We start from the raw sequence: 23,950 nt of genomic DNA, 5'->3' as shown, positions 1-23,950 counted from the left end.
GGAGAGTTTTGTATCCCAGAGAGGTTTACATCAATAAATGAAGAAAAGAAAACAATATAATAAATAAAATATACCAAAACAATTCCATAACCACACACACACACACAACAAAAACAACATTAAATTATCCACCAGTCTATAAGAAAATCTGACTTTTAAAAAAAACCTGGCATGTGTCTTGACTTGCTTTCTAACAGAGCATTATGAAGAGGCCAGGGACACCTCAGTGGGGAGACAACTCCATAGGAGCCACTATCAAAAAGGTCCTTCCCTTTCCTTGCATTAAATGTGCATATAAAGCTCCAAGGTGTACGTTTGTGTGCATCCTTTTTCTATTGGTATAGTGGCAAGGGTGTGTGTTGGGAAATCTTTTGTTAAAGCAAATGTGGTAAGAACAGAAAAAGAACGTTTGTGTTTGGAAAATGTAGTAACTATAGCAGAGCAACGGCTGCTATTGGGCTTCAGTTTCACACACATCTATACATGCATCATGCTCTTTTAAATAGCCCCTGTTAATTATGACACCCATTGCCATTACGTTGTTGCCATGCTGCAGTGCTTTATTTGTTGTGCTGAATTATTTCTGTGCAGATGGGAAGAACTGCAGGCACTAGCCAGTGAGCCGGCCGAATGGCACATCCTCTTTGCCGAAGATGCTGATGACACCTCCAATGGTTTATATACCACCCTTACAGAGTCTGCCATCTGCAGTGCTGCATTTCCAGGTAAAAATGGTTTTTAGTCGTTTACATACTGATTAAACAAGTCTTGCCATCTATTTTGTTTAGGCACTGTCACATTTAGGCATTTTGTTTGTGCTCCTGGGCCCAAAGCCTCATTTGTCCTTTCTCCCTCCAGGCTGCTCTTCTAATCTAGGGCATTCTTTCTGTTTATCAGAAGGCAGGAAGGAAGAGAAATTCCAGACAGAGAGGGAGAAAGAGAAGCTTCAAAGTCTTGTGATTAAGGGTAGAGCTGCTATTTGCCTGTAGGGTTGCCTGTTTCTGAGAGCTTGAAGGCAGCAAGTGAGACTCTCCAGCAGTGATGCCTCATACACGGCCATTCCATCCCCGCACACGCCTAAGAGAATTAAGCTGCGTGTTAAATTTACTGTAGAGCGTGTAGCAATGTCTTCAGTTTTTGATAATTAAACCATTAGTGTGGTGGGATGCTGGTCCTGCTGTAAATGTCGCGGGTTGTATCTAACACTGCGCAGGCAGAGTTCCATTTGAGCAATGGGACTTGCCCTCCCAAAATCTGTTTTCCAACCTTCTGGAGAAGATTTTAAGGAAGTGAGTGGGGGGGGGGTTGCCAAGTAGAGGAAGGGAAGTTCCATTGTGGAAGTGGAAAAGCAGCATTGGACTCAACACGTACGGTGAGAAGTGCCCCCCCGATACTTTTATTCTGAAGCCCTTGTCATGGGAGGGGGCAGTTTCCTTGTAGATTGGGGTTGGGAAGGCAAGAGGTAAGCTCTCCCTCAATACACACTGTATTTATGGTAGGAATTGTACTTCCGCCCCACCCTACACCTCTTAATTTAATTGACAGCAACAGCAAAAACCTAGAGTTTGTTCCATGCTATGCAATGCCTATTAGGTGTAGTTTGACCCTTTATAATTGTATATCACAGCAAGCAATACAGAAGGCTGGGCAACACCGAGGGTTGGCTTCAAGCTAGAGAGGGAGCGCTACCTAGCCAAGTGTCCTGTGTTTCCCTTCCCTCCACTGCCCACCTTGTTGATTCCCCAGTTTTACCCCATGGCAGTAGCTACATCAAGTATTTGGGTGTATTGTTGGAAATTCAAAATGGTGGTTGGCTTCCCTACCATTGCTATCAGAAAAGCAAGTGTCCAGGAAAGACAGAAAGCTGCCTCATATCAGCTCAAGCGGTTTGTCCATCTAGCCCAGTATTTTCTACTCTGACTGGCAGTGGCTTCCTAGGGTCTCGGGCAAAGGGCTTTCCCGTCACCCGCTACCTGATCTTTTCAGCAGGAGATGCCAGGGATGAAATCTGAAGCCTTCTCATGTAAATAATGTGCTCTTCATGTATTGCTGTGCTCCCTTTTTGGGGGTGCATAAAGTTTTTGATCTCAAGCAATGAATGCCTACTCTTGAGACCTTTTTCTCCTTGCCCCAGGCTGCGGAGCTGAATCTCACTCTTGCGAACGCAAAACACTTGAGAGAGTCAAAGAGTTTGTTGGAAACTACTTTTGCTGGAAGGGGTCGAAGAGCAATAATGCCGTGCGCACATCCCTCTGCCCATTTTACAAGTGAGTCAGCAGCTGTGTGCTGTCCCTTTAAACCTCAGTGGGGATCAATGAAATCTATATGTATAGGTGCCCTAGGGAAATGAAGGTGATGGCTGGGCAGGAGCTCAGCACTGTCCTGTCCTGCTGGCCTCTAAGCAAAGTTTTAAAAAATAAAGTTTAAAAAAGTGGGGGAGAGGCAGGAGAAATGGAGCCCATCACACACAAAAATGGGTTTCAAACACTCCAAGGCTACACCCACAACAGCACCTGGAAGCTAGTGTCTCCAGCAGATTTTTGCATTTGAATTAAAAAAGAGAGATAGAGAGGCAGAGAGATTTGGCCGAGTCCATTTATAGTTGGAAATCAAACACAATATCTCTTGATTCATATGCAGGGCACATCTTTGTATTCCTGAATTCCCTCCAGTGTCACAATGGATTACTTTCCTTGAGGTAGAAAAAGAGCCAGGCCCAGAACTCTCACAGCTGGCCCTAGTACGCAACTGAGGCCTCTCCGGATGTTTTTCATGCCTCTTGGTTGGAAGAAAGACTTCTTCTCTTGTCTTGCTCCTTTGACAGTGCTATAAGATCATCCCTGATATGGGGCGAAGGCTCAATCACTGGCAGGAAATAGCCTCTGCTCATATTGCAGCCAATGTGAAGCCCAAACACAGGGCTATATTGTCAGCTCGGGGGCAGCAGGTCCAACAAGAAAATTCCCTGCATGCTGAGTTGAGGATATATCCTAAAATTATGCAAGATAAGTAATGTCAAATGCCTGTAAAAGGAAGTAGTTGCATGCTCAAATCTTTGTAAGAAGGGCTTGTACCCCTAAGTGAAATATTTGAGAAAGGACTTGGAAAGAAAAACAGATCTTTGTGCCTTTTGTAGTTTTGTTTTGTTTCTGTATATAAAGAAGTTTTAAAAGATGTAGTATTTCCTTTCAGCTGCTCTCCCCCCCCCCCCCGCACCCCCCACTTGTTTCCTCTATGAGAAATCTACCTTGGGGACTAGCTAGGGATGGTGGGAGGAAGCAGGCTTGTGATAGCACACACACATATCTTGATTGACGCAGCGTGGGAAGTAAAGGAATAAAATAGCTTTGAAAAGAGCAATTTTTTATGAGCCGACCAACAGAATTCTGAAGTTGGAATATCTTACGTAGTACGTAGATTTATGTAAATGAAGAGCATACTTTAAGATGTACATCTCGGGGGTTACAGCAAATGTGTGTGTACGGGGGTCGGAGCCAGTGATTATGCAGCTAGACATTGTTGGACTCCAGATCCCATCGTCCCTGTCTACTGGCCTTGCTGACTGGGACAGATGGGAGTTGGAGTCCAGCATCTCAAGGGCACCACATTGGTTACCCCTGGTGTAAGCAAGCATAAGAGGGTGGTCTGGAGTTTAGAAACATCAGTGGTGAAATCTCTCCTGCCTTGTTGTTTTTTTGCTTTTCCATGGGCTTTATTTTTTGCAAAGCTTTCTGACTAGGCGTGCATAAGATTGTGTATTTAATACATTAACCGAACTGAAAGTTGTCAACTTCTATTTCATAGACTAAAGTTTATCCCAATCTCACTTTTTTATATACTGGCTTTTCTAATTAAGCTGGAGGAACACCTTCATCAAGTATCCTTCTAGATGCTACCGTACCACATGCCCAGGTAAGATACGGTCTTCTGAAACGTTTCAAAATGAAAAAATAATGAGGTATTAATTTAATACCTGGACTTGTCTTGACTAATTTCTGCAAAACAAATCATGGTGTAAGAATGTAAGATAAAGAGAAAAATAGAGAAGAGGAACTGAGAAAGAAACAGTTGACTAAGTATACACCCCGACCTGCATTGAGGATGAAGGAAGTCAAATAGAAATGAATAAGAACTGAATTAGGGATGTATCTGTAACATCTGCTTTGCATTTGTAGTTGTAGTATCTTTTTGTTAGTTTGTTTTGTGAGTGTTGTCTGTGTTGGTGTCAGTATAATAAATCAATAAAAAGAAAGAAAAAGGAAAGGAAAAGGGGGAAAATGGGGTAAAATAAGGTGGTGCCTCAATTAATAGACATTCTGTTTGCCAACAAAGGGAAACAGGAGAAGCCTGGTTTATAAGAAGAGTGTCAAATGAAGACCCTTTTACTGTGTTCCAGAGTCTATTTTGCTTTTCTAAAAGGCAAGATATGCTCTCGCTAGACACAGAAAAGGGATCTTGGGGTTAAATACTCTGCTTAGATGCCGTGTGAACTGTGCCTGAGTTTTCCTAGAGCTCAGTCTTGTTTACAACTTAACAACAAGAAGAAAGGCTCTATAATCATTGATTAAGAAATTAAATGGGTACCCTTGTCTTTCTCCTTCCTGGTTGTTGGTTGTTTTGTTTTTTTTTAGATCCTTGTGGTTCTCATCCTTGCCAGAATGGAGGCACATGCATTCAGCAGGGATTAGAAGGATACCAATGTGTCTGCCCAGTTGGCTTTGGAGGAGATGCTAATTGCGGTATGCCTTTTCATCTTAGGCACCAGTGCTTTGAGGTTGCTGTTTTTTAATGTGTCATGAACATCACTCAGTTTCCTGTAACAGTTCTGGTGGTTGTTATTTTTGTTTTATAACAGGGAAGAGGAGAAAAGGATAAGGGTTAAGAGACTCGATTTACAAAACAAAACATTAAATGTTTCAGAGGAAGGGTTTTTTTTTTTTTGTACTGCTTGTTTCTGGTGACTGAGACATGGGGCTCATCCAGAGTTCCTTTTGTGCCATGTTTCTAGGCACAGGTCTGAGCTTTAAAGCTATGGATCTGAGCGATTTTATTTTATTTTTGCCCCTGCGCTTTCCCCAGGAAAACATGTGTTTTACCACTGAATAAGAGCAAACAGCAAATGGGTTTTGTGTGGATTGCCATTTGCTCCAATTCAGCAGTAAAATGCAGGTTTTCCTCACGAAAGCAGCGGGACAAAAATATCACTGCTTGGACACAGAGCTTTAAAGTCCAGACCTGTGCCTAGAAATATGGCACAAAAAGAAGTCTATATGAGCCCACGGTGAAAGCTGTAATCTTAATCACATTCACTGGGAAATAGGTCCCATTGAGGTTAATGGGAATTACTTCCATGTTAAGTGTATTTAAGAAAAGGATCTGAAGGTTCTTGATGACAATTTCAGGACATTCAGGCTGCAGTTAATTATTTGGGTTTTTTTATTTACATCTCTCTCTCTCTCTCTCTCTCTCACTCACACACACACACACACACACACAATTTGCTTGCAAGAAAACCTCAAAGTGGTTTAAAACATTAAAATTATCAGTTAAAAACAAATCTTTATAAATTGTTAAAAAAATAATTACAATCAATGCAACGCTAAAAAACAGATTAAAACATGTTTATATGTCTGGATTGGCTTGCCAAAACAGAAATGTTTTTAGCAGTCACCGAAAAGAGTACCGTGAAGGCGCCTGCCTGGTGTCAATTATAAGCCAGTCTTCCTGGAAACAAGCCCAATTACACTCTCTGGAACGTATTTCTGAGCAGACATGTATAAGATAGTGCGGTTAGCTTTGCTTTATGTCTTTGCAGCCAACCTGTCATTGCTGCTTATTTCTCCACACCCAAAGAGTTGGCATTTCTGCAAAAGGGAGCAAACATCAAATAATTGGGGAGGCTATTAAAAGGAAGTGCAGCATTCAAAATCACAGGCTGCTCTTGAATTGGCTCTATGCATAGAGTATTGTTACAGAGAGCAAGTGTTATTTTTGCTAGGAATTTCTATGAAGACATGGATCAAGCAATTCATGTCTGGTTGCATATCTTAAGCTGGATCTAAGACACTTCAAAAAAAAAGTTTCAGGAAAACGCATTGTGAACCTCATAATGGGAAATCACATTGGCGAAAGACGGAACTCTACAGTGCCATCTGGTGTCACAACACTTTTAAAACTAATGTAGCTGAGTCCTTAGTGGCTCTTTGTTTGTTAATTGGTTCTGCAGATTCTGCTTATACTGAGATTGGGAGCAAGGCTCAGGATTCTGCACTCCCTCTACTGTGGATAGATCCTACCCTGGCCTGGGGTGAATGATATTGTAATTAAAAGTTGGCTAGCCTAAATTATCATAGCTTACTGATTTCAGCAGGCTACTCTAGACTCTCCATTAGAAACTTGTTACATTTTTATTTGGACTTCTTAACCCTTTCTTAATACTTTAAAAAAATTTCCAGCACCCAAGCTGAGTCTAGAATGCAGCGTAGACCTTCTTTTCCTGGTGGACAGTTCATCCAGTACCACCCTCGAAGGCTTCTTGCGCTATAAAGCTTTCCTGAAGAGGTTTCTCCAAGCCGTGTGGAGTAGAGAGAGCCCAGGGAATGTGGGTGTGGCCCAGTACAGCAACGATGTCAAAATGGCCGTCGGCATTGGAGGCCACCAAGATGCTCTCAGTCTGGTGAAGGCTGTTGATTCCATGCAGTTCAGTGGAGGAAGCACCTTGACTGGCAAAGCTTTGCGGTACGTTACACAGCATGGCTTTAAGAGCAGCCCAGTCTTTGCTGATACACCCGATGACCTCCCACGTGTGGTCGTCTTGCTCACGGATTCAAATGCTCAGGATTCGGTGGCAGAGGCAGCTAAGTACAGCAGAGGCCAAGATGTCTTCCTCATTGGAATTGGCAGCGAATCTTTGAAAGCAGAGCTGGATAATATTACAGGGAATCCAAAGTGGACACTGATCTACTCATCCCCACAAGATCTCTTCAACAAGATTCCTGAACTACAAAGGAAAATATGCAGCATAGACAGCCAAGGTAAGGGTTCTAGGTAAGAAAGCATTATCATTTGGTATCTCAGCATCTACTATTGGCTTTCAGGTCCTGCTATCTACATACTTGCTATCCAGAAATTCACTTATCTGCACTTAAAGAATTCTGCCCAAACCTCACTATATGCTCCACAGATTCACTTATTCAAACAGCCAATTTCCTTACTCGGTTTGGGTTTTTTGTTTGTGATTTGCTGGTCATCATCCCAGCAGCTATGAGTCCGAGGCCAGGAAAAAATCTGACAAAACTATGAAAAGAGTGGACAGATTGCACATTGGAAGTGTTTCCATAGGAAATAATAGAAATCGTGGACTTGTTATGTGACCACTTGCCTAACAAACAATTTCCTGGGAACACATTGTGTCCATAAATCAGTACCTGCATGTATGACTTAAAGAGGCACTGGTATATTCTGATACATACTTGAAGATGTATGATGGAAAATGGGGAAAAAGGCATCACTTCTCAACAGTTAATCAAGTCTAGTTGCCTGCAATCAAAATGGATCTGCTATTTACTAAGTCATCTCAGAGGCTTAGCTGAGCTTTTCTTCAGAACAAATTCTGAGAAGGTGGTGCTAGTGAATGCTTCGATGGCCTCTTGCTGATCACAGGGAATTGATTCAGATCTTTATCTATACCTTCTAAGATGATGAAACATCTATAGTTTTTCTAAACAAATTATGAGTTAACTATTTAGAACAGGCATCCCCAAACTCAGCCCTCCAGATGTTTTGGGCTTACAGTTCCCATCGTCCCTGACTACTGGTCCTGTTAGCTAGGGATGCTGGGAGTTTTAATCCCAAAACATCTGGTGGGCCGAGTTTAGGGATGCCTGATTTAGAAGATTGTTTTAGTTTGACTGAGCTATTTAGAAATGAACTAAATGTTGGGTTTATTTTGATTTAATTTGTTACATTTTCTCCCTCCCTTCCTTCAGTGGCTTCAGGCTGGCATACATTTTAATTCTAACAACTGCCCTGTGAGGTAGGTTAGACTGAGAGGTGGTCGCTGGCCCAAGCTCACCTTGGTGAGTCTCAGAACCAAGCAGGAACTTGAATGTGATCCAATATTCTAGCACTGGCTTTGCCCCACCTTACTGCTTGCTCAGTGCCATTTAATTTTTAATTCAAAAGAAATCTGCTGTTCTAAGACTCCTGCCTTTCTAAATTTAGCCCAAACTAATGTCAATATGACCTTATGAAATTACCATTTCCTTTCATTTGACTGTGTTTTAGATGCCTTCCAGCTATTCAGACTATTGAGCCATGTTCTCAGAAGCTTAATGCTGCTCCTTCCTTCCTTCCTTAGGCTGCCCATCTCAGTCTATGGACTTGGTATTTGCTTTGGACTCTTCGGCTTCTGTTGGAAGGAATAACTTTGTGCATCTGAAAACCTTTGTCAGCAGCCTCTCTCTCCAGTTTGACATCAATCGGGATGTGACTCAGGTAGGCCTTGTTGTCTTTGGGAAAAGGCCTCACACCACATTTGGGCTGGACACACACGTGACCAGCTCAGATCTCCATGAAGCCATCAGTCAAGCTCCCTTTGTAGGTGGCTCTGCCTCGGTTGGCAGCTCCTTGCTCCATATTTATGATGATCTCATGACTGTCCAAAAAGGAGCAAGGCCTGGTGTGAAGAAGATTGTGATGGTGGTTACAAGTGGAGCTGGAGTGGAGGATGCCGTTGTCCCAGCTCAACAGCTACGTAATAATGACGTATCACTACTGGTTATTGGGATGGAACAAGTTCAAGTGAGCTCATTGCTGAGGATTGCAGGTTCTCACAATAATCTCTTAAGGATTCCTTCCTATGAAGAACTAAAAAATAATGAAGAACTTATCCTTGAAAGAATATGTGATGGTAAGATGATTATTTTGACTTTATGGTTGTATCTGTATACAATGAATAGAATAAAACCACATTTCTTTATTAATACCTTCATTTTATTATTATTTCGGATAACCCTTTGCCCAGCGTAACCTGGAGCCAGCCCTTCTTTCCCTGCATCTGCCCATAAACCAGGGGTTGCTAACCTGCAACCTTCCAGATGTCATTGGACTACAGCTCCCCATATTCAATTTGTGATGGTTCAGGGTGATGGGAGTTGGAGTCTTAACATCTGGAAGGACTACAGGTTTGTCACTTCTATCATAATAAATCATATATTATTATTTTTTAGAATTCACATTTGTTTCTTGGCTTATCACCAATATCAAGTGTCCGAAGGGGCTGGCTAAATATCAATTTATAGTGAATTAGAAGTGCATTGTATATATATCAAGTACCAGTAAAGTACATTACTTCAGTGCAATAAAATTGTAGCGCTAGTTTGGATATTTCCAAACTTGAGCCATATTTAGTTCTTGAATTTGAAATGCCAATTGATTTCAGCGCTACCTTTTCTGATGTAAACATACTTCTGAGAAAAAGAAGAAGAAAAGTAAGATCTATGCTTCAGCACTACCTATCAACCACATATGCCTAACCCCCCCTTTCTTTGAAGTTGAAAAGAAGCCACATTAAACACTTCTTCCCCTTCGTGTTTAGTTTAAACCATCTTCAAATCAGTATTTGCCATGTGTCTGATTATCTGTTTCACCTTTTAAGCCATTGTTCATCCAAGATTAGTGTGTATTCTTAACACATCAAACAGGGATTGCTTGTGGTAAATGGCAAAAGGACTAGCTGGTCTTTCACGGGCTAGTGTGCTTTGTTTACAAAACAACTCAAGATGAAACTGAACTTGTAGTCTTTGAACAGCTGCAGCTTAGCCATTTATTTAATGATTGGTAAGGTGATGTACTGTCAGATCCTGTGTGTGAAGGAAGGGCATGTGATGGCACAAATGGGGCCAGGAACAGTAATTGTGAGTTGAGGAGGGTCTATAGAAAGTTCTGGAGCAGCACGCTGGCATCCCTGATTCCAACAAAAAAGTTTCAGCTGTGATTTTGGCTGTGTAAAATTTAAGTAATGCACTCAATGTATAGCTTTGTCCTAGGTGTGAGACTTTCCCTCTTCTAAGGCTGTAAGGCGTTTCTGCAATAGCAGGAGATGTGTTCACTGATTTCCATCTCCACAGAACAACTGGGATGTTGCGGCATTAAGAAAGCTTTGATTTCTTTCTTTCTTCTTGTGCCTGCCAGTCAACATGATCTGTTGTTTTCTTTTGTCTTTTGCAGAGGCCAAGAAGCCAGCAAACCTCTGCAAACCCAACCCCTGCATGAATGATGGAGTTTGTGTTTCTGGAAATGGCAGCTACTGGTGTCGGTGCCAAGGTTGGGTAGGACCTCACTGTGAAAACAGTAAGCATCAAAGTACAGTAGCCAAAAGGCATTTAGGCCTCCTCCCTCATTTACATTTATTGCCCCCTTCTGAAACAAATGATCCCTGAAGAATCTACTTGCTCCGTACCTTTGCCCCAGATAAAGTCAATTCATTTCCATTTAGATCACATTCCTAAAAGTATGCTGAAAAAGGGAGGGTGGGGAAATTAAATAAGCTTTGTAGTATCAAATTTTACGGTTGACTGGTAAATGTACTTTTGGCTTGTTCTCTTCACAAATACTAATCTTAAATGACTCACTGCAATCTTCTTAAACCCATATATTTCTTAGGTTTAATTGGCACACTCTTTCACTAAGATTTTGTTGGATCTCATTCCAAAAGAGTCAGCTTGTTACAGCAAAAGCGGAACAACCTAGCATGTAGTGCGCACTGTATTTATTTTGCTGAACAAGAGGCGCTCTGCATGTGCAATGCCTCTTTTCTGCATTGACCTATTTGGAAGGATCAGGAAGCATAGGTGGAGGCCTAAAATTGTCTTCCTATGAGGTTGGTGCTTTGAGCATGTGCATGTTGCTGCACAGATGACACCAGCCTCACAAAGCAGATCACATCCACCAGACAAGGTGCTCCTGGCATCCTTTAGGATGCTCGAGACCAAATACCAAAAGAGAAGAGTGCTCACATATTTGCTTGCACTCCCACATATCTTCATCTGTAAAACACCATCATTTTCTAGGATTCATTTTTGATCTCATAACTTACCCCTTGCAGTATTCCCTGCATTGTATTACTAAATTGCCAGAAGCATGATAAATGGAACTCGATTGCTGAAGAAACCTTAATAATCAGTAGTGCAACAAGACCTATCCTCAATGGAAAATATACTTGTGAAGGCTTTGGGTGTTGGACTAGCCATAATATGGATAGTCTTAATGATGAAAGAGTTAACTGATATATAGCTGTTGACCTTTTCAGTCCCTGCTAGGTTGTCAATGGACTAAATGAAGCAACTTCACTACATACCTACAGACGCATTTGTAGGCCTCATTTCAACATGTTGGAAAAATGAAAATGCTTCATTTAAAATTCATGTTTCATTTTTGTATGTAGGGAAACCATATTTGACTGTTTGCTTTGGGAAACAATCATTCTTTATTTTTAATATAGGAATTCAGAGGGGTGACACTTCACAGATGCATCCAGCCATGGTCCGTGCTCCACAAAACCGACGCGGCTGGCGACAGCTGTATCGATCTCGCAAGCATTCCAAAAGGCAAATTTCAGAGACTCACTGACTATCTTCAGCTACTGAAAACATTGTACGAAAGAACTGAAACACAGTCAACGTTTGCAAGCAATAATGCTGTTCCCCAAAGCACAGGAGTTTTGCACAGAATCACTTCCTGGTACGCCAAATGAGGTGACCAATATCTAGTTTGTGTTGATATTAGATATTTATTGTTGCTGTACTGACACTTTCACCATTTAAGGTCAGCATCTCTTCTGTATGGTGAGTTCCATAGCTCTGGAGATTTCGGTTTCTGTACTGGATTGGACATTCTTGGGAAAGTTGGTACCATTTTAAAGTTCAGATCAAACCAGCAAAATGACTAAGGTTTGATTTATATTGTTTACGCACGCCTGAATTTCCCTGGCCATTGAGAAGTTCCAGGCATGGCAGTGCTTACTTGGGTTTGGTTTCCTTGGGAAGGAGGTCACTGGAGATTTATGCCTTTTAATTACCGTATTTTTTGCTCTATAAGACTCACTTTTTCCTTCCTAAAAAGTAAGGGGAAATGTGTGTGTATCTTATGGAGCGAATGCAGGCTGCGCAGCTATCCTAGAAGCCAGAACAGCAAGAGGGATTGCTGCTTTCACTACGCAGTGATCCCTCTTGCTGTTCTGGCTTCTAAGATCCAGAATATTTTTTTCTTGTTTTCCTCCTCCAAAAACCAGGTGCGTCTTGTGGTCTGGTGCGTCTTATAGAGTGAAAAATACGGTATTTGAATTTATTTACAAATATGCAGGTTAAATAAATGTGATAGCTTTAAGTTTAAGCTTAAACTCTAATATATAGCCAAAGTCCACTGCTCCCCCATTGGATCTCCACAGCGAAGCCCCCTCCAAAGGCACTTGCCTTCTGTGTCTGACATCCCAACTCAGAATGAAGTCCACTCACAGCTAAATTGTCATCTGCCCCTGTATTGAGGTGGAGGAAATGAGGGTGGCTCATTTTCTTGAATTAATTTTTCTAATCAATTTTCAAGCTTCCCAATCCACTGGCTGCAAGAATCCTTTTGCAATAAATTCTGTCAGTTTGACTAAGCAGTGTGCAGCTATTTAGAAAAACAGGCACCACCTCATCACTTTATTAGGAATGGCTTCCTTTGCAGAATGCAACCTGTGCTTGCAAAAGCAATCTGTTGGCTAGCTCTGGCTATTGGTTGTACATCACTTGTGGTACAACCAACACCCAGTACATGTGCCATGCTCGATTCTTTTCTGTGTTGCCCTCTGTATGTTGTTGTTTGTTTTTTGCTCTGCATCTTCTGTCTGTGGGAAGAAAACTTGTTAAATTGGGCCTGACAAGCATTTTGCAGTTCTAAAGCACCACATCAGCAGCTCACCTGTTGCAATATTTAATAAGCATTTGACTTTCTGCACCAGCTTCATTTAGCTATGCCATTCCATTGTGCAGTAACATAATGTGAAAAATAACTTGGGAAAATGTGGATGAGTAATAACAGGAGTTGGGTATGAGGTTAAGATGGCTATAAAGCTGTTTTGAACTGTTGAATCTACTGGACTGAGTTTTTGTTTTCTTTTCTTATAACATCAAATCCATATCAGTTTTCTATTTATCTCGCTGAAGCAGTGCTCTTTGTTTTGTCAGTTGCAGCCCTACCACATTGTATCTGTGTTAAGGATATAAACATGTAAGGTTTCTGAAGTAGGTTTCGTTCTCTAGTGCAGGGGTAGCTTTCAGTTCTTGGAATGTATTTTTGTTTATCTGCAGATATTGGGACAGCTGAGCAGAGGGAATATAGACACAGCTGAGCTATTCAAACAAGGTACGAAGACAAGTTTCACCACTCTGCTCCCAGTGCCCCTGTATACGCCATCCTAACCTTCCTGCACTGTAGTGTTGTTTTGTGTTTTTATTATACCTTTTTTAAAAAGTTTATGCAGTATGAGTAGACCCACTGAAATCAGCAGGCTAAAATCCATTTAGTTCATTAGATCTACTCTAAGGTTGGGCATCCACCCATTTTGATTATATTGGCTCTCCTATTGAAGCAGATAGGAAAGTCAAAATGGTTGAAAATAAAGAGTAAATTTCAGAGTGCCAAGATTGCATCCATCACTCACAAACCTATCTAAAATGATGAAACAGTAGGCACCAAAAAATATTTAGAACAAGGTGAAAATCTGAGGCAGCATCTCCACCCAGTTTTGCCCATCTTGGGAGTCGTAAGACATTCCAGCGCTCAGCCTTCACTTGCAACAGTTCCTTTTTCCCAGCATGTAGAGCATCCAACACTGATTGCAAGGAGGCTTGATGTTTCTTCATAGCCGCAAATGGACACTAAAGTTTGCTTCTCTGCTGGAGTTTTGTAATCAGAAGAGTTTGTGCAATTTTCTCTTAACCCGAGGTCTGCAGTAGACTGCTCCCTTCCTAGGCTGCTTAATCAAGCCGGATGAGAAGTGTTTTTTTTTTTTATCAAGGGAGAATTTCTGTAAAAGATAAAGACTTGTGTAGAAAGGCCCAACAGCAGCAGCAGCAGCTTCTACTTACTTTCCATTCTAAGAGGGCCCCCCGGTGGACAAAAGGGCGTTATTCCGCTCTCCTTTTTGAACTCCTAGAGAATATTTATTTTCATCAAAGAGAGTTTTGGATTATGTTAATATACCCTCCTTGCCCACACAGCAGAAAGGTTTGGCTCTATCTTGGCCTGCAAAGTTTATAAATAGACACTGCTTGGTTGTTTCTCTCTTGTTTTTTGGACTATGTAATGATTTTTACACGCACGCTTAAATTATAGCCAACCTTTTTCTTTATTAAAAAAAACTTTTCTAAAATAGCGACGGATTGAAAAGACACATGTACAACAAATAGAAAGTATTATTTTTAGCTAGGAACACAGTAACAACTTCATTCTATGGTGAGTTAAATGAACGCTTTGGGTATGAAACTGCCTGCTTTACATATTTGTGTCCCTGACACATCCCCCCAGCATCAGCTATAGGTGTTGAGGTGGAGGAGACACAGCACTGTGTGTCAGGATGAGATCTGTGGCACAGATGCTGGGGTGAATGAGTCAGTGGCTACACCTCTGGCACCTTCCCCCTTGATGCTTCCAGTTTGTCAGGGCACCTGAGGACCAAAACCTTATTGGCCCCTCTGCCTCTTCCCTGCCCCTTATTCCCCCATCTTAACACTTGTACCAGCAAAGAGAGACAAATGCAGTACAGACGCCACAAGACATGTACAATGGCAGCGACAGTGCACACACTGGCACAATTAATTCCTAGGGTCAATGTAGACCCATTACTTCAAGAACTGTAGATGCTACTTGTACGACAAATGGTAAAATACCTGTTGCTTTCAGAATGGTGGCACACATGGTGTAGCTCTTTCAGACTGGCCTTTAACATGTGGATAGTGGATATGCTTGTACTGTGGTTTTTAAAAGCCTGGTTTTTTAAAAAATACACGGCGATTACATTACACAGGTGGCTTTTTAACTTAAATGATATATTGTCTGCAAACTTAAACTGTTCTCCCTTGATATGAAGTAACCCCCTAGAGATCGTTTTCCTCTTAAAAGAAAAAAGGAGAAAATGTATACTCATATCTAGGGTTTGTGCCCGCCTTGTGAGTTTCTGGCCTTTCCAATTGATGCCCCAATGATCCAGACAGCATTAAGTACTTCTAAGACTACAATCCTATGCTGACCAGGTACAAGTCAATGGGGTATATACTAAGAAAGCAAACATGGTTAAACAGCAAATTCTTATTGATTGTCAGGGTACCTGCTTAGGCACATGCTTGACTCAAGTCATTTTGGCTGAATTTTGGAGCTAAAGGGTGGGGGTGGGGGGAGAGAGATGATTTACAAATGGCAGAAGACTGGTGTGGGATGAAAAATCCTGTGTGAATATTCCTTTCCACCCCACCACCTATTTCTGGAGCAATAAGAGAACTCCCAGTGAAGTATAGAGCAGGAGTCACTCAATGCCTAGAAGTCACAGCAGTTAATTAAATCAAAGTACACCAATTGCTGTACACTGCCCGGATGTTATCAGTATTTCTCCAGGGGCAAATATCGCTTCTACTGCTGAGGGGAGAAAGCTGTTTTGCCATAATAAACTTGGTAGTTTGGGGAAAGATGTTTGGAAATCCTGCAGTGACTGACCAGCAGGAGTGCACATTTATTGCACAAGAAAATGTTCATCTGAAAAGGCCCTTGGATGGCGAGACTACAGAGCTCAAGCACCTGTGGTCTTTACAGCATTTAGTACTGTGTTAGCACAAACAATTTAATAAAAAATTCTTTCCTTTGTATACAGCTAGCTTTGAAAAATTATTCATATTCAAGGTTAAATTTAGGAACCTGACATTTTTGGCACAGAGTCCACACCTAACTCTGCCATATATACATAATTTAATCTCCTTGGGTTTGGGGAACACAGCTCAGTCAAGTTCTACCTTGGTCTAATTATACTTTTGTTTACAGAAAACAGAATGATAAGAATATATTCAAGGGTAAAGGGGTGGAATTCCCCACTCTTCCAAATGTTTGGATGATTAAATTCACCATACCTGGGTAAACAAATTCTCCTTCGCTTTTGTGCACTTAACTTCCATACAGTATGCCAACTATTGTGCAGAATATAATGATGTGGCATCTGTTCCTACACGCTACTATTACATGTGTATTATTAACCTGAAGCATTCCAGAGTAACTAAAGTGCATTCAAATCACCCCACAGCATGCTTAATCATATTTTGGAAGCTAGGACAGAAGATTCCACCCCTTTATTCCTCAAATGACAGATGCAGTGGCTAAAAAAATACGTTAAATGACTGTCTGGCCCCAATCCACAAAGATTTAAGTTCCCATCCATGCACAGCCTCTAATCTATAGTCATAATGAGATATCTCTGCTACTGATGCTCACTGGAAAGCCCTTCTTAATCACAGGAGTTGTCTGTGGGTATTGGAATGTCTAGTCACCTGTGAACCCAGTGCATTGCTCTTGTGCCGACTACTGATAATAGCTCTCCTCAGTGCTATTTTTCTAGAAAAAGAGATGCCGGAACTCCCCAAGAACACATCCCTTGTTCTCTTATATTGGCAATGGCTCCCACCTGAGAGGTGCTGGAACTGAGTTCCGGCTGAAAAAAGCCCTGGCTCTCCTTGTACAAACATTAAACATTGAAAATTAAGAAGCTGTAGCAGTGGTTGTCACCCACTGGGACTAGTTGGATGGGAGGCCAACAGTAGGTGGCGCCAGAGCCAATGAAAGACATAGCCAACTAATTTTAAGTTTTGTCCCCATCCTCCTGAGTGCTACAAGGGCAGAACTGAGGCTAAGGAGGAGAATGTTCACAGCCAGGGCAGCTCTTCTCCAACAGAAAAGTCTGACACAGAGACTTGTATTTACTTAACCAGCTTTCAGGATTTTAGCTCAGGAAACTGAATTTACCTCTGTGATCCCCAGGCCCTGGTGTATCAGAAGAACATTAAACAGATCTGGCAAGAATTCAGTCCTTGCTGTTCTACTGCTAACAACAAATCCTGGATTGGACAACAGTAAAACACCAAAGTAGAAATACACAAAGGCATCATTATGTACATTGGCCAGGTTAGAAGCAAGGTTTCCACTTGGGTTAACTCTCTCAGCTGCACAGCACTCCTCTGCTAAAAAAGGAGCAAATTCCTTATTCTGATGAAGGCCATGTGGGGTCTGACCCTGGTCCATACATTATTTCTTGGTGTACAGCTGGCCATGCTTTACCTCATCTAGACCATCCTGTACTTGCAAAAGAATCCTGTAGTCCACGAATGGCCACTTCTAATATTGAGTCCATTATTGGTGCTAGGATTTCCTAACTAGCACCTTTCTTCTCCCATTCCTGCAAAACAAAAATGGAAAAATAGGCCCCACTTGAAGGCTTATCCTTATCTTTATATATTTCTTTCCAAAACCCCAATAGTTTTAAATATGCCATAGGCCACGGGCAAATTATTATTGCCATAATAAGCACTACAGGCATTCTTGCTATACATGTCTTACCTTAGCTTTCTGTAGAACTGTTCCTTTCCCTGTGACCATGACAGATAAAGGCCGGTTTTTTAGTGCCATTGCTGAATTGACAGGCGAGTTTTCTGTGCCATTCATAGGGTTGGCAACCTTCATCTGTGTTTATGGGGGAAAGATAATAGCTGTGGTCATACACAATTGTCTAAAATAGTTCATCAGGCACAGGTCAGAGAGCCCTTCTTGCCGAACATTAAAGATCTCATATTCCATAATCACAAAGCATCAGCAATAAAAGTGCTGTTTATTAATGGCTTATTAGATCTACCTCTGGGCACTGTTTATTGACTTTATGCTTTTGGTTTTAATTATGTTGCTTTATCTGTTGTTATCAGGAACGGCCAATGAGGTGCTACATTTATAAGCCACCCTCCCAACTCCAGCACTGCTGCATACCAGGACAAGGTGGGGCAAAGCAGTGGCAAGGTCAGAGCTCCATGGAGTGCTCTGGCAAAGGCAATCTGGCGCACCCACTAAGGGCAACCCACACAGCCCTGACTGTGCTGACAATTGGCTCCACCCAAAGACTGTTGCAGGAAGTGGCAGTGACGAGAGGGGCTTGGCAGCCACTCCTGATGGCAATGCATAAAACTCATAGCCCTTGGCAATCTGTAAGTCTAGGTGTATTTCTCAAACTGAACAACGTTCCTCATCTGTGCTGTAATTGGATCTATAGCTCCATGACAATATGGCTCCTTGGGGTATCATGACTGAGGTATCAGTCAACCCCACATGCTATTTAGGCCTAGCTGTTGGGAGACACAGGCATCCATATTGCTATTACCAGCCTCCAAGGGTGGTCATGTGAAATTCTGGCTAGGGAAATAGTGTGGGAGAAAAGCATTAAGCCCCTCCTTCATCAGTGCTGCTATTTTGAGCCCCCGGCCCACCCACCAAATTGCCTTTTGAGCTTTAGAAAACACATCAAAAATGCAATCATGGATCTTCTGCATCATGCGTACTTTGAACCAGCTGCTGGCTTCAGCTACTTCCCTTTGCTGAAAAAGACCCTGCTAACGGTGCGGATTATAAGCAGCCCCCTACGTACTTTAGGGCTTGCGTTCTCCAGGTGTGTGGTGTCCACCGCAGTGCCAAGTGTTACAGGCCCAGACTCTGCTTTCCGGAGATTCTCCTTCACCTCCATGAGGCTCAGCTCCAAGTCCACGCGCTGATCTTCTTTCCTTTTGCACTCCTCCTCTATTTCCTTCAGTTTTTGCTCCAGTGTGGGCAAAAGGCTCTTGTCTGCTGAGGAAAGAAGCACATGCAAGTGGAAATCTAACAGTAGATGGGCAGTGTGCATCCTTCCCCATTGCCTGTCTGTCTTCTCAGACGATGGTGGTAGGCAAGAGGGTGGCTGCTGAACTAGCCCTCCCCCCCCCCCAAAGTGGAGGCTTTTCAGAGAAGATTACATGTCAGTGGAGCACATGAGACCAAAACAATATGCCCCGTTCCACTGATCTATGAAAATGAAGTAGAAATGAGAGGCATTTGTTTACCTGCGCAGCTTATCAGCATCTCTTTCAGCTCCCTTCTGTCTTTCCGTAGTTGTGCCAGCTGAGAGCGGATTTCTTCTTTTTCCCTCTCCAAGCGATCTCTTTCTTCGGAGTATCTCTTCACTTCAGCCTCAGTCCTGTTCTTGCCGAGTTTGGTTTCTACAGCTGCTACAAATAAAAGATGAAGAAATTAGGCTCAGGGACAGAGCCTGGAATTCCAAGAACCTTCCCTTAAAACCAGCAACTAAATACACTGGCGCCATGTTTTCAACATGGGTTGGAAAGCTAACGATAGCAGGCACGGCCTCTACCATAAGTCTCCGTCATGAAGCTCTTGGGTAAAGAGAGATTACTGCAGACAGCAAACACACCTGAATTCACCGCCTTGGAGCGTTCCATTTTCTCTTTGGATGCAATCATAATTGTTGTGGTGTCCTTAATCTCAGGGCCACTCTGAGGAAAAGCAATTTGCTGCTGTTGTGCCTGAATTTTGATGGTTGTTGTTCGTGGTGGGAGCGGCTCATCAATGTCTTGAGTCCTCTGTTAGGGAAGTCGGATGAGAGAGAATGTTTCAGAGGTTAAGCGACACAGAAGGCTAGCAGATGCTGGCTGTCCATTTAAGATCCCCGCAAGCTGCTCAATGCTAAGTTTTGTCTCGTTATATAATAAATAATAAAAATTATTAAAATTAACTAGAGATGGTGGGGATTGAACCTGCAGTCATCTGCATTTGATACTCTACCACTGAGCTATGGCCCCTCCTTGATATCTCAGATTTGTTTTTGAGCATTACCGGGTCTGGCATCTCCAGTGATCTTCTACTCAAATCTGCTTCTTTATGCAATATGGAGGAGTCTCTCTCAGAGTCTGTTGAGCTCTTACTGGAAGCTCTTTGCAATGATGGAGAAACGGATGGGGAAAACTGGTCCTGCTTCTTGGTAGCACAATGAAGGAAGGATTTGACTGGCGTGAGGTCTAGATAGACTCTGTCCTGATCCCCCTCATCTTTGCCTTCATTTTGGGGCACTTCCTCCTGTCAAAGATAAAAAGCATCTTCTTGGAAGAGCGCCCGAGAAATGCCACTCTGTTTAGAACAAGAGAGGCCAGCATGAAATTCTTTAAACATTACCTACAGTTAAAGAACAGTACAGACCTGAAACAAGGCAAATTGCAGACACCTTGCAATTGGGATCACTTCCGGCATTATCAATATAAACTGCAGCCAATGGAAAACAAAATGGTCCCCCCCCCATCAATGTAAGCTGTAATTGCAACAAAACAAAACCCTCACCATTGTGGTTGCCTCTGGAACATCTACGTCATCATAGAGCTCCTCTAGTCCCTCCTTCCCCTTTGGCAAGTTGTCAATGTAAGTGTTCGGCTCAGAGTACTTCCTCTGCATTAAGCTGGAAAAGATAGAAGCAGATGTGCTATCAAAAGAAGTAAAAGCTGCACGAGACGATGATGTGATATTAGTCTATGCTCCCATAAGACTTCCTAAAATGCCAGTTACTTTGGGTAGTAGTCAACTAACATTTACTCAGAGCAAATCCATTAATTTCAATGGGTCTACTCTGAGTTAGCTGATTGCCATCCACTGGATGTTGCAAGGCACCTGTTGCTCATGCCTACTATCTTGTCTCCAGCATCCACAGGTCTGCAATGTGAAGAAGCCACTAACCACAGTGTAACCTCCCCTTTTGTTTGAGACTGAATATGTTAAATGCCTGGAATATACTCATTCTCTAACACAGGACAATGCATAGGTTTCATCAAGCCATAAGGAGTTCAAAGAAAAGCAGAGATTTGCTAGACTGCACACAATTACCACATCAGAAAATAAGGAGAGCTAATCACCATCAATGCAATATTTCACAACAATCTCATGAGTGGATACTTCATTTGAATGCAAACGTGGTGGGTATTTACATATCAGAACCCTTTCCTGCTTCTTTTCGCTAGCAATTGTAACCTCATCAAAATTGTTCATTACATACGTTTCGGATAAAAGCTACTTGTTTGGCAGGAACTACCATCAGAAGACAGGTCAGAATGTCAAATATGCTACCATAGAAACTTACAGTAATGAATTCTTTGCTGCACTGATAATGCAGGAGACTCTGTCAGCGTCAACATAATCATAGGTCAGCTCTTCAGGGTCTGTTTTTGAGCCAGATTCTGACAAAAGGAGACCAAGCCAGTGGCCCATTTCATCACAAGACTTGGCCTGTTAAACCACCAAAGAAAAAAACAACCATTAAGGATACAGGCCAAACTTACTACAAGAAGCCTAAGTTGCTTTCATCAGAGTAAGCAGAAATAATGGAAAGAAAAATCAATTTTAGGATGTGCCACCCTAGGCTCCTTGAGGAAGAAGAGCAGGATAGAAATGTGAGTAAATAAATAAAATTCCATGCATTGTAATATCTAAAAACATCTTCAACTGTCTTTAAAAAATTGATTGTGTGTGTGTGTGTATGCAAATACATACACACACACACACACACACACACACACAAAATTATAAACACACAAAGCCAGAAGAGGGCACCAGTTTACCTTCCTAAAGTTCCTCTACCAAATTGGCTCAGAAGCAATTATGATTAAAACTTTCATCGTGAATGGTGAAAGCACCCTGCAATCACCCTGAAAGACCCACGAAAAATTATTTATAACCTCCAGCTGGCCTTAACTAAAATGCTAACATGCACCTTAGCTTCACAAATGGAGATAATCTGAGTAACTTTTTGAAGCCTTCCTTATTTTGTTCCATCAACCTCAGCAATCTTAAGTGCTAAACAAAACAACATCCAGAGCCTTTGGCAGTTGCTGGCAAGTGAGCCTGTTGTTGGTAGCAAGTATTCCTCCCACTACAAAATGCAGGAAATGTGTCACATTTCCCTTCTCCCACTCTAAGGGTGCTGATGTCAGAGAATCTAAGATTAGAGGTAAACAGAGAAGGAAAACAACTCTGATCCAAGTCAAGTGGAAGTTACGGATAGGAGTGGCTTGCTCTTTTTCCCCAAGGCAGCTTGTCGGCTGAGGTGACTGGAGGTAGGAGTGGTGAAAACCAACTACCCTTATCAACTGATACTGAATCCAGCTGGCTGCTTATTTCAGAAAACATTTCAGGTGTACAATATTCCAATCAGAGGGCGGGGTGGGGATTCAGTATTCACTTACTATTCTGACTAGTAAGTGCTGCTTTCCTGCCTTGAGTGTTTCTTTGGATGAATAGACGTCTATTCATTTAATAAAAATAAGCTGCCTGGTTTATGACAACATATACAAGCAGCCTGCAGTGAGCCTTGGTTTAGCATGACATGTGAAGTAGGTTATAATGCTGTAAGGAGAAGTGTTGAATGAAGTCTATAAGCAATTTACATGGGTGTTTTTTTTTAATAAAAGTGAAGAAAATCAATACATTTACTTATTGGGGGGCAGGAAGGTCTCTCATATTTCCACACTCCTCAATGAAATCAGCTTCAGGAATGTGGCAGATTACCCCAAACAGGCTATGTACATAAGAGAAGATAAATCTATACCAATAGCTATGTTCCCTAGACTGAACCATTCAATTGTGTGTGCTGTAATAAGTTGCAATGAGTAGCTGTGTTGCTCATAAACAAATGTCACTCCTACTTCTAGAGAAAGTGGCAACCCGTACCTCTAACATGGCCCGTTCCTCTCCATTATGCAGGATACGGAATGAGTAGAGATGATCAGGAGTTGGGTCTGGGATAATTTCACAGCCCGCCAGGTTGAGAGGCTGCTGAGCAGTTTTATTTCTGTTCTTGTCCTGGTAGAAATGGAGCTGCCCATCTTTCACATGGCACCACCGAGATCTCCACTGGCTGTTCACGAGGACATTCAGGTACGCTGCAAAGAAGGAGACTCTCCCTTAGTGACATCTAGGTCACCCTCTACGCTGGTCTTTCCTGCCAGTCACAGAGACCCAAATGAAATGTAAATGTTTCACAAGGCTTTGTTTTGGGTTGCTTACTACATGTGTCCAAAGACCTTTCCGGACTGTCCAGCGTGGCAGATTTCTTCCTCCCAAGGTTCATCAGGTTGCTCAGTTTTAAACCAGACGTGCCCTTCTTCTTAACTAAAGATAAATAAGAAGGAATAAACAAGCCATATACAAAGCTGTACTTCTGAATATCTAATGCAATGGCCAGGAGACACATTACACACAATTTGCATCTGATGTTTGTGTGCGGAATCTCGCTTGGTGCAATTTAAGAAGAGACTCATATAAGTGGCAGCATTAATAATGTACACTTACATGACCCACATCAGTTATGAATAAATGTGTTACTTTAATGAGCCAGGCATTAACTCCCTTCTACAATTACTGGTGGAAACAAAAAAGGGGCAGAGTACCACAATGCTGTTCTCATCTCAGTCCCTGGAGATTCCTGGCTCTCCATGAATAGAGGTACGAACGCAGCAGGCTATTAAGCTACAACCATATAGTATGTCGTTTATGGATGGGACAAGTGGGGGCCATTCATATGTCATGTGTAGGAAGGCTCAAGTCAATTCAATAACAACCAGGCAACCGGCAAGCTCAGTTTGACTTATCAGAGGCAAGTGCACTATTCCATCTTCATTTCACTCGACAATCACATTATCTTTTTTGAACGGCTATTACCATCTTTGGTTTCTGTCAGTTCTGTGTGACCATCAGTGCTGCTTCCGCTTTCTGATGCCACTGAGTACCTCTCAGACGTCTCCACCTGCAGACAAGAAGCAGGGATGAGGTCCACAGCATCAGTGATAGAGCAGCAGCA

General features: G+C 42.1%; 2 protein-coding genes and 1 long non-coding RNA gene across 10 annotated transcripts in view; 2 read left to right on the top strand and 1 right to left on the bottom strand.

Moving 5' to 3' along the window:
• Window positions 1–13,686, top strand: part of VWA2 (von Willebrand factor A domain containing 2) — a 33,001-nt gene extending 19,315 nt beyond the window's left edge. For 5 of the 7 annotated variants that reach the window (XM_083504788.1, XM_083504791.1, XM_083504790.1 and 2 more), the window contains exons 8-15: window positions 592–725; window positions 2,135–2,267; window positions 3,857–3,912; window positions 4,632–4,739; window positions 6,456–7,034; window positions 8,360–8,911; window positions 10,231–10,353; window positions 11,504–11,937. In XM_083504788.1, coding sequence (XP_083360914.1) covers window positions 592–725; window positions 2,135–2,267; window positions 3,857–3,912; window positions 4,632–4,739; window positions 6,456–7,034; window positions 8,360–8,911; window positions 10,231–10,353; window positions 11,504–11,631 — 1,813 coding nt within the window. In that variant the 3' untranslated portion in view covers window positions 11,632–11,937. Of the gene's footprint in view, window positions 1–591; window positions 726–2,134; window positions 2,268–3,856; window positions 3,913–4,631; window positions 4,740–6,455; window positions 7,035–8,359; window positions 8,912–10,230; window positions 10,354–11,503; window positions 11,938–13,352 lie in introns of those variants that run through there. The other 2 variants (XR_014526627.1, XR_014526628.1) reach the window with 2 other exon arrangements.
• LOC310707711 overlaps window positions 1–23,950 on the top strand; it is a 308,528-nt gene that overhangs the window by 21,733 nt on the left and 262,845 nt on the right. The gene's annotated exons all lie outside the window — the stretch shown is intronic.
• The window catches only part of AFAP1L2 (actin filament associated protein 1 like 2), a 73,569-nt gene continuing 63,992 nt past the window's right edge, over window positions 14,374–23,950 (bottom strand). Inside the window, exons 9-19 of one of the 2 annotated variants that reach the window (XM_083504786.1) lie at window positions 23,812–23,896; window positions 23,158–23,262; window positions 22,822–23,033; window positions 21,236–21,381; window positions 20,446–20,560; window positions 19,948–20,187; window positions 19,526–19,694; window positions 19,158–19,322; window positions 18,710–18,903; window positions 17,638–17,760; window positions 14,374–17,476 (exon numbers count right to left, since the gene is read on the bottom strand). In XM_083504786.1, coding sequence (XP_083360912.1) covers window positions 17,450–17,476; window positions 17,638–17,760; window positions 18,710–18,903; window positions 19,158–19,322; window positions 19,526–19,694; window positions 19,948–20,187; window positions 20,446–20,560; window positions 21,236–21,381; window positions 22,822–23,033; window positions 23,158–23,262; window positions 23,812–23,896 — 1,581 coding nt within the window. In that variant the 3' untranslated portion in view covers window positions 14,374–17,449. The remainder of the gene's footprint in view (window positions 17,477–17,637; window positions 17,761–18,709; window positions 18,904–19,157; window positions 19,323–19,525; window positions 19,695–19,947; window positions 20,188–20,445; window positions 20,561–21,235; window positions 21,382–22,821; window positions 23,034–23,157; window positions 23,263–23,811; window positions 23,897–23,950) is intronic. The other variant, XM_083504787.1, reaches the window with a different exon arrangement.

The sequence above is a fragment of the Podarcis liolepis genome, assembly GCF_965112155.1.
Source record: "Podarcis liolepis genome assembly, chromosome: 5".
Lineage (NCBI taxonomy): Eukaryota > Metazoa > Chordata > Lepidosauria > Squamata > Lacertidae > Podarcis > Podarcis liolepis.
Note: the sequence above shows the minus strand (reverse complement) of the source record. Positions and strands in the feature narration are given on the sequence as shown.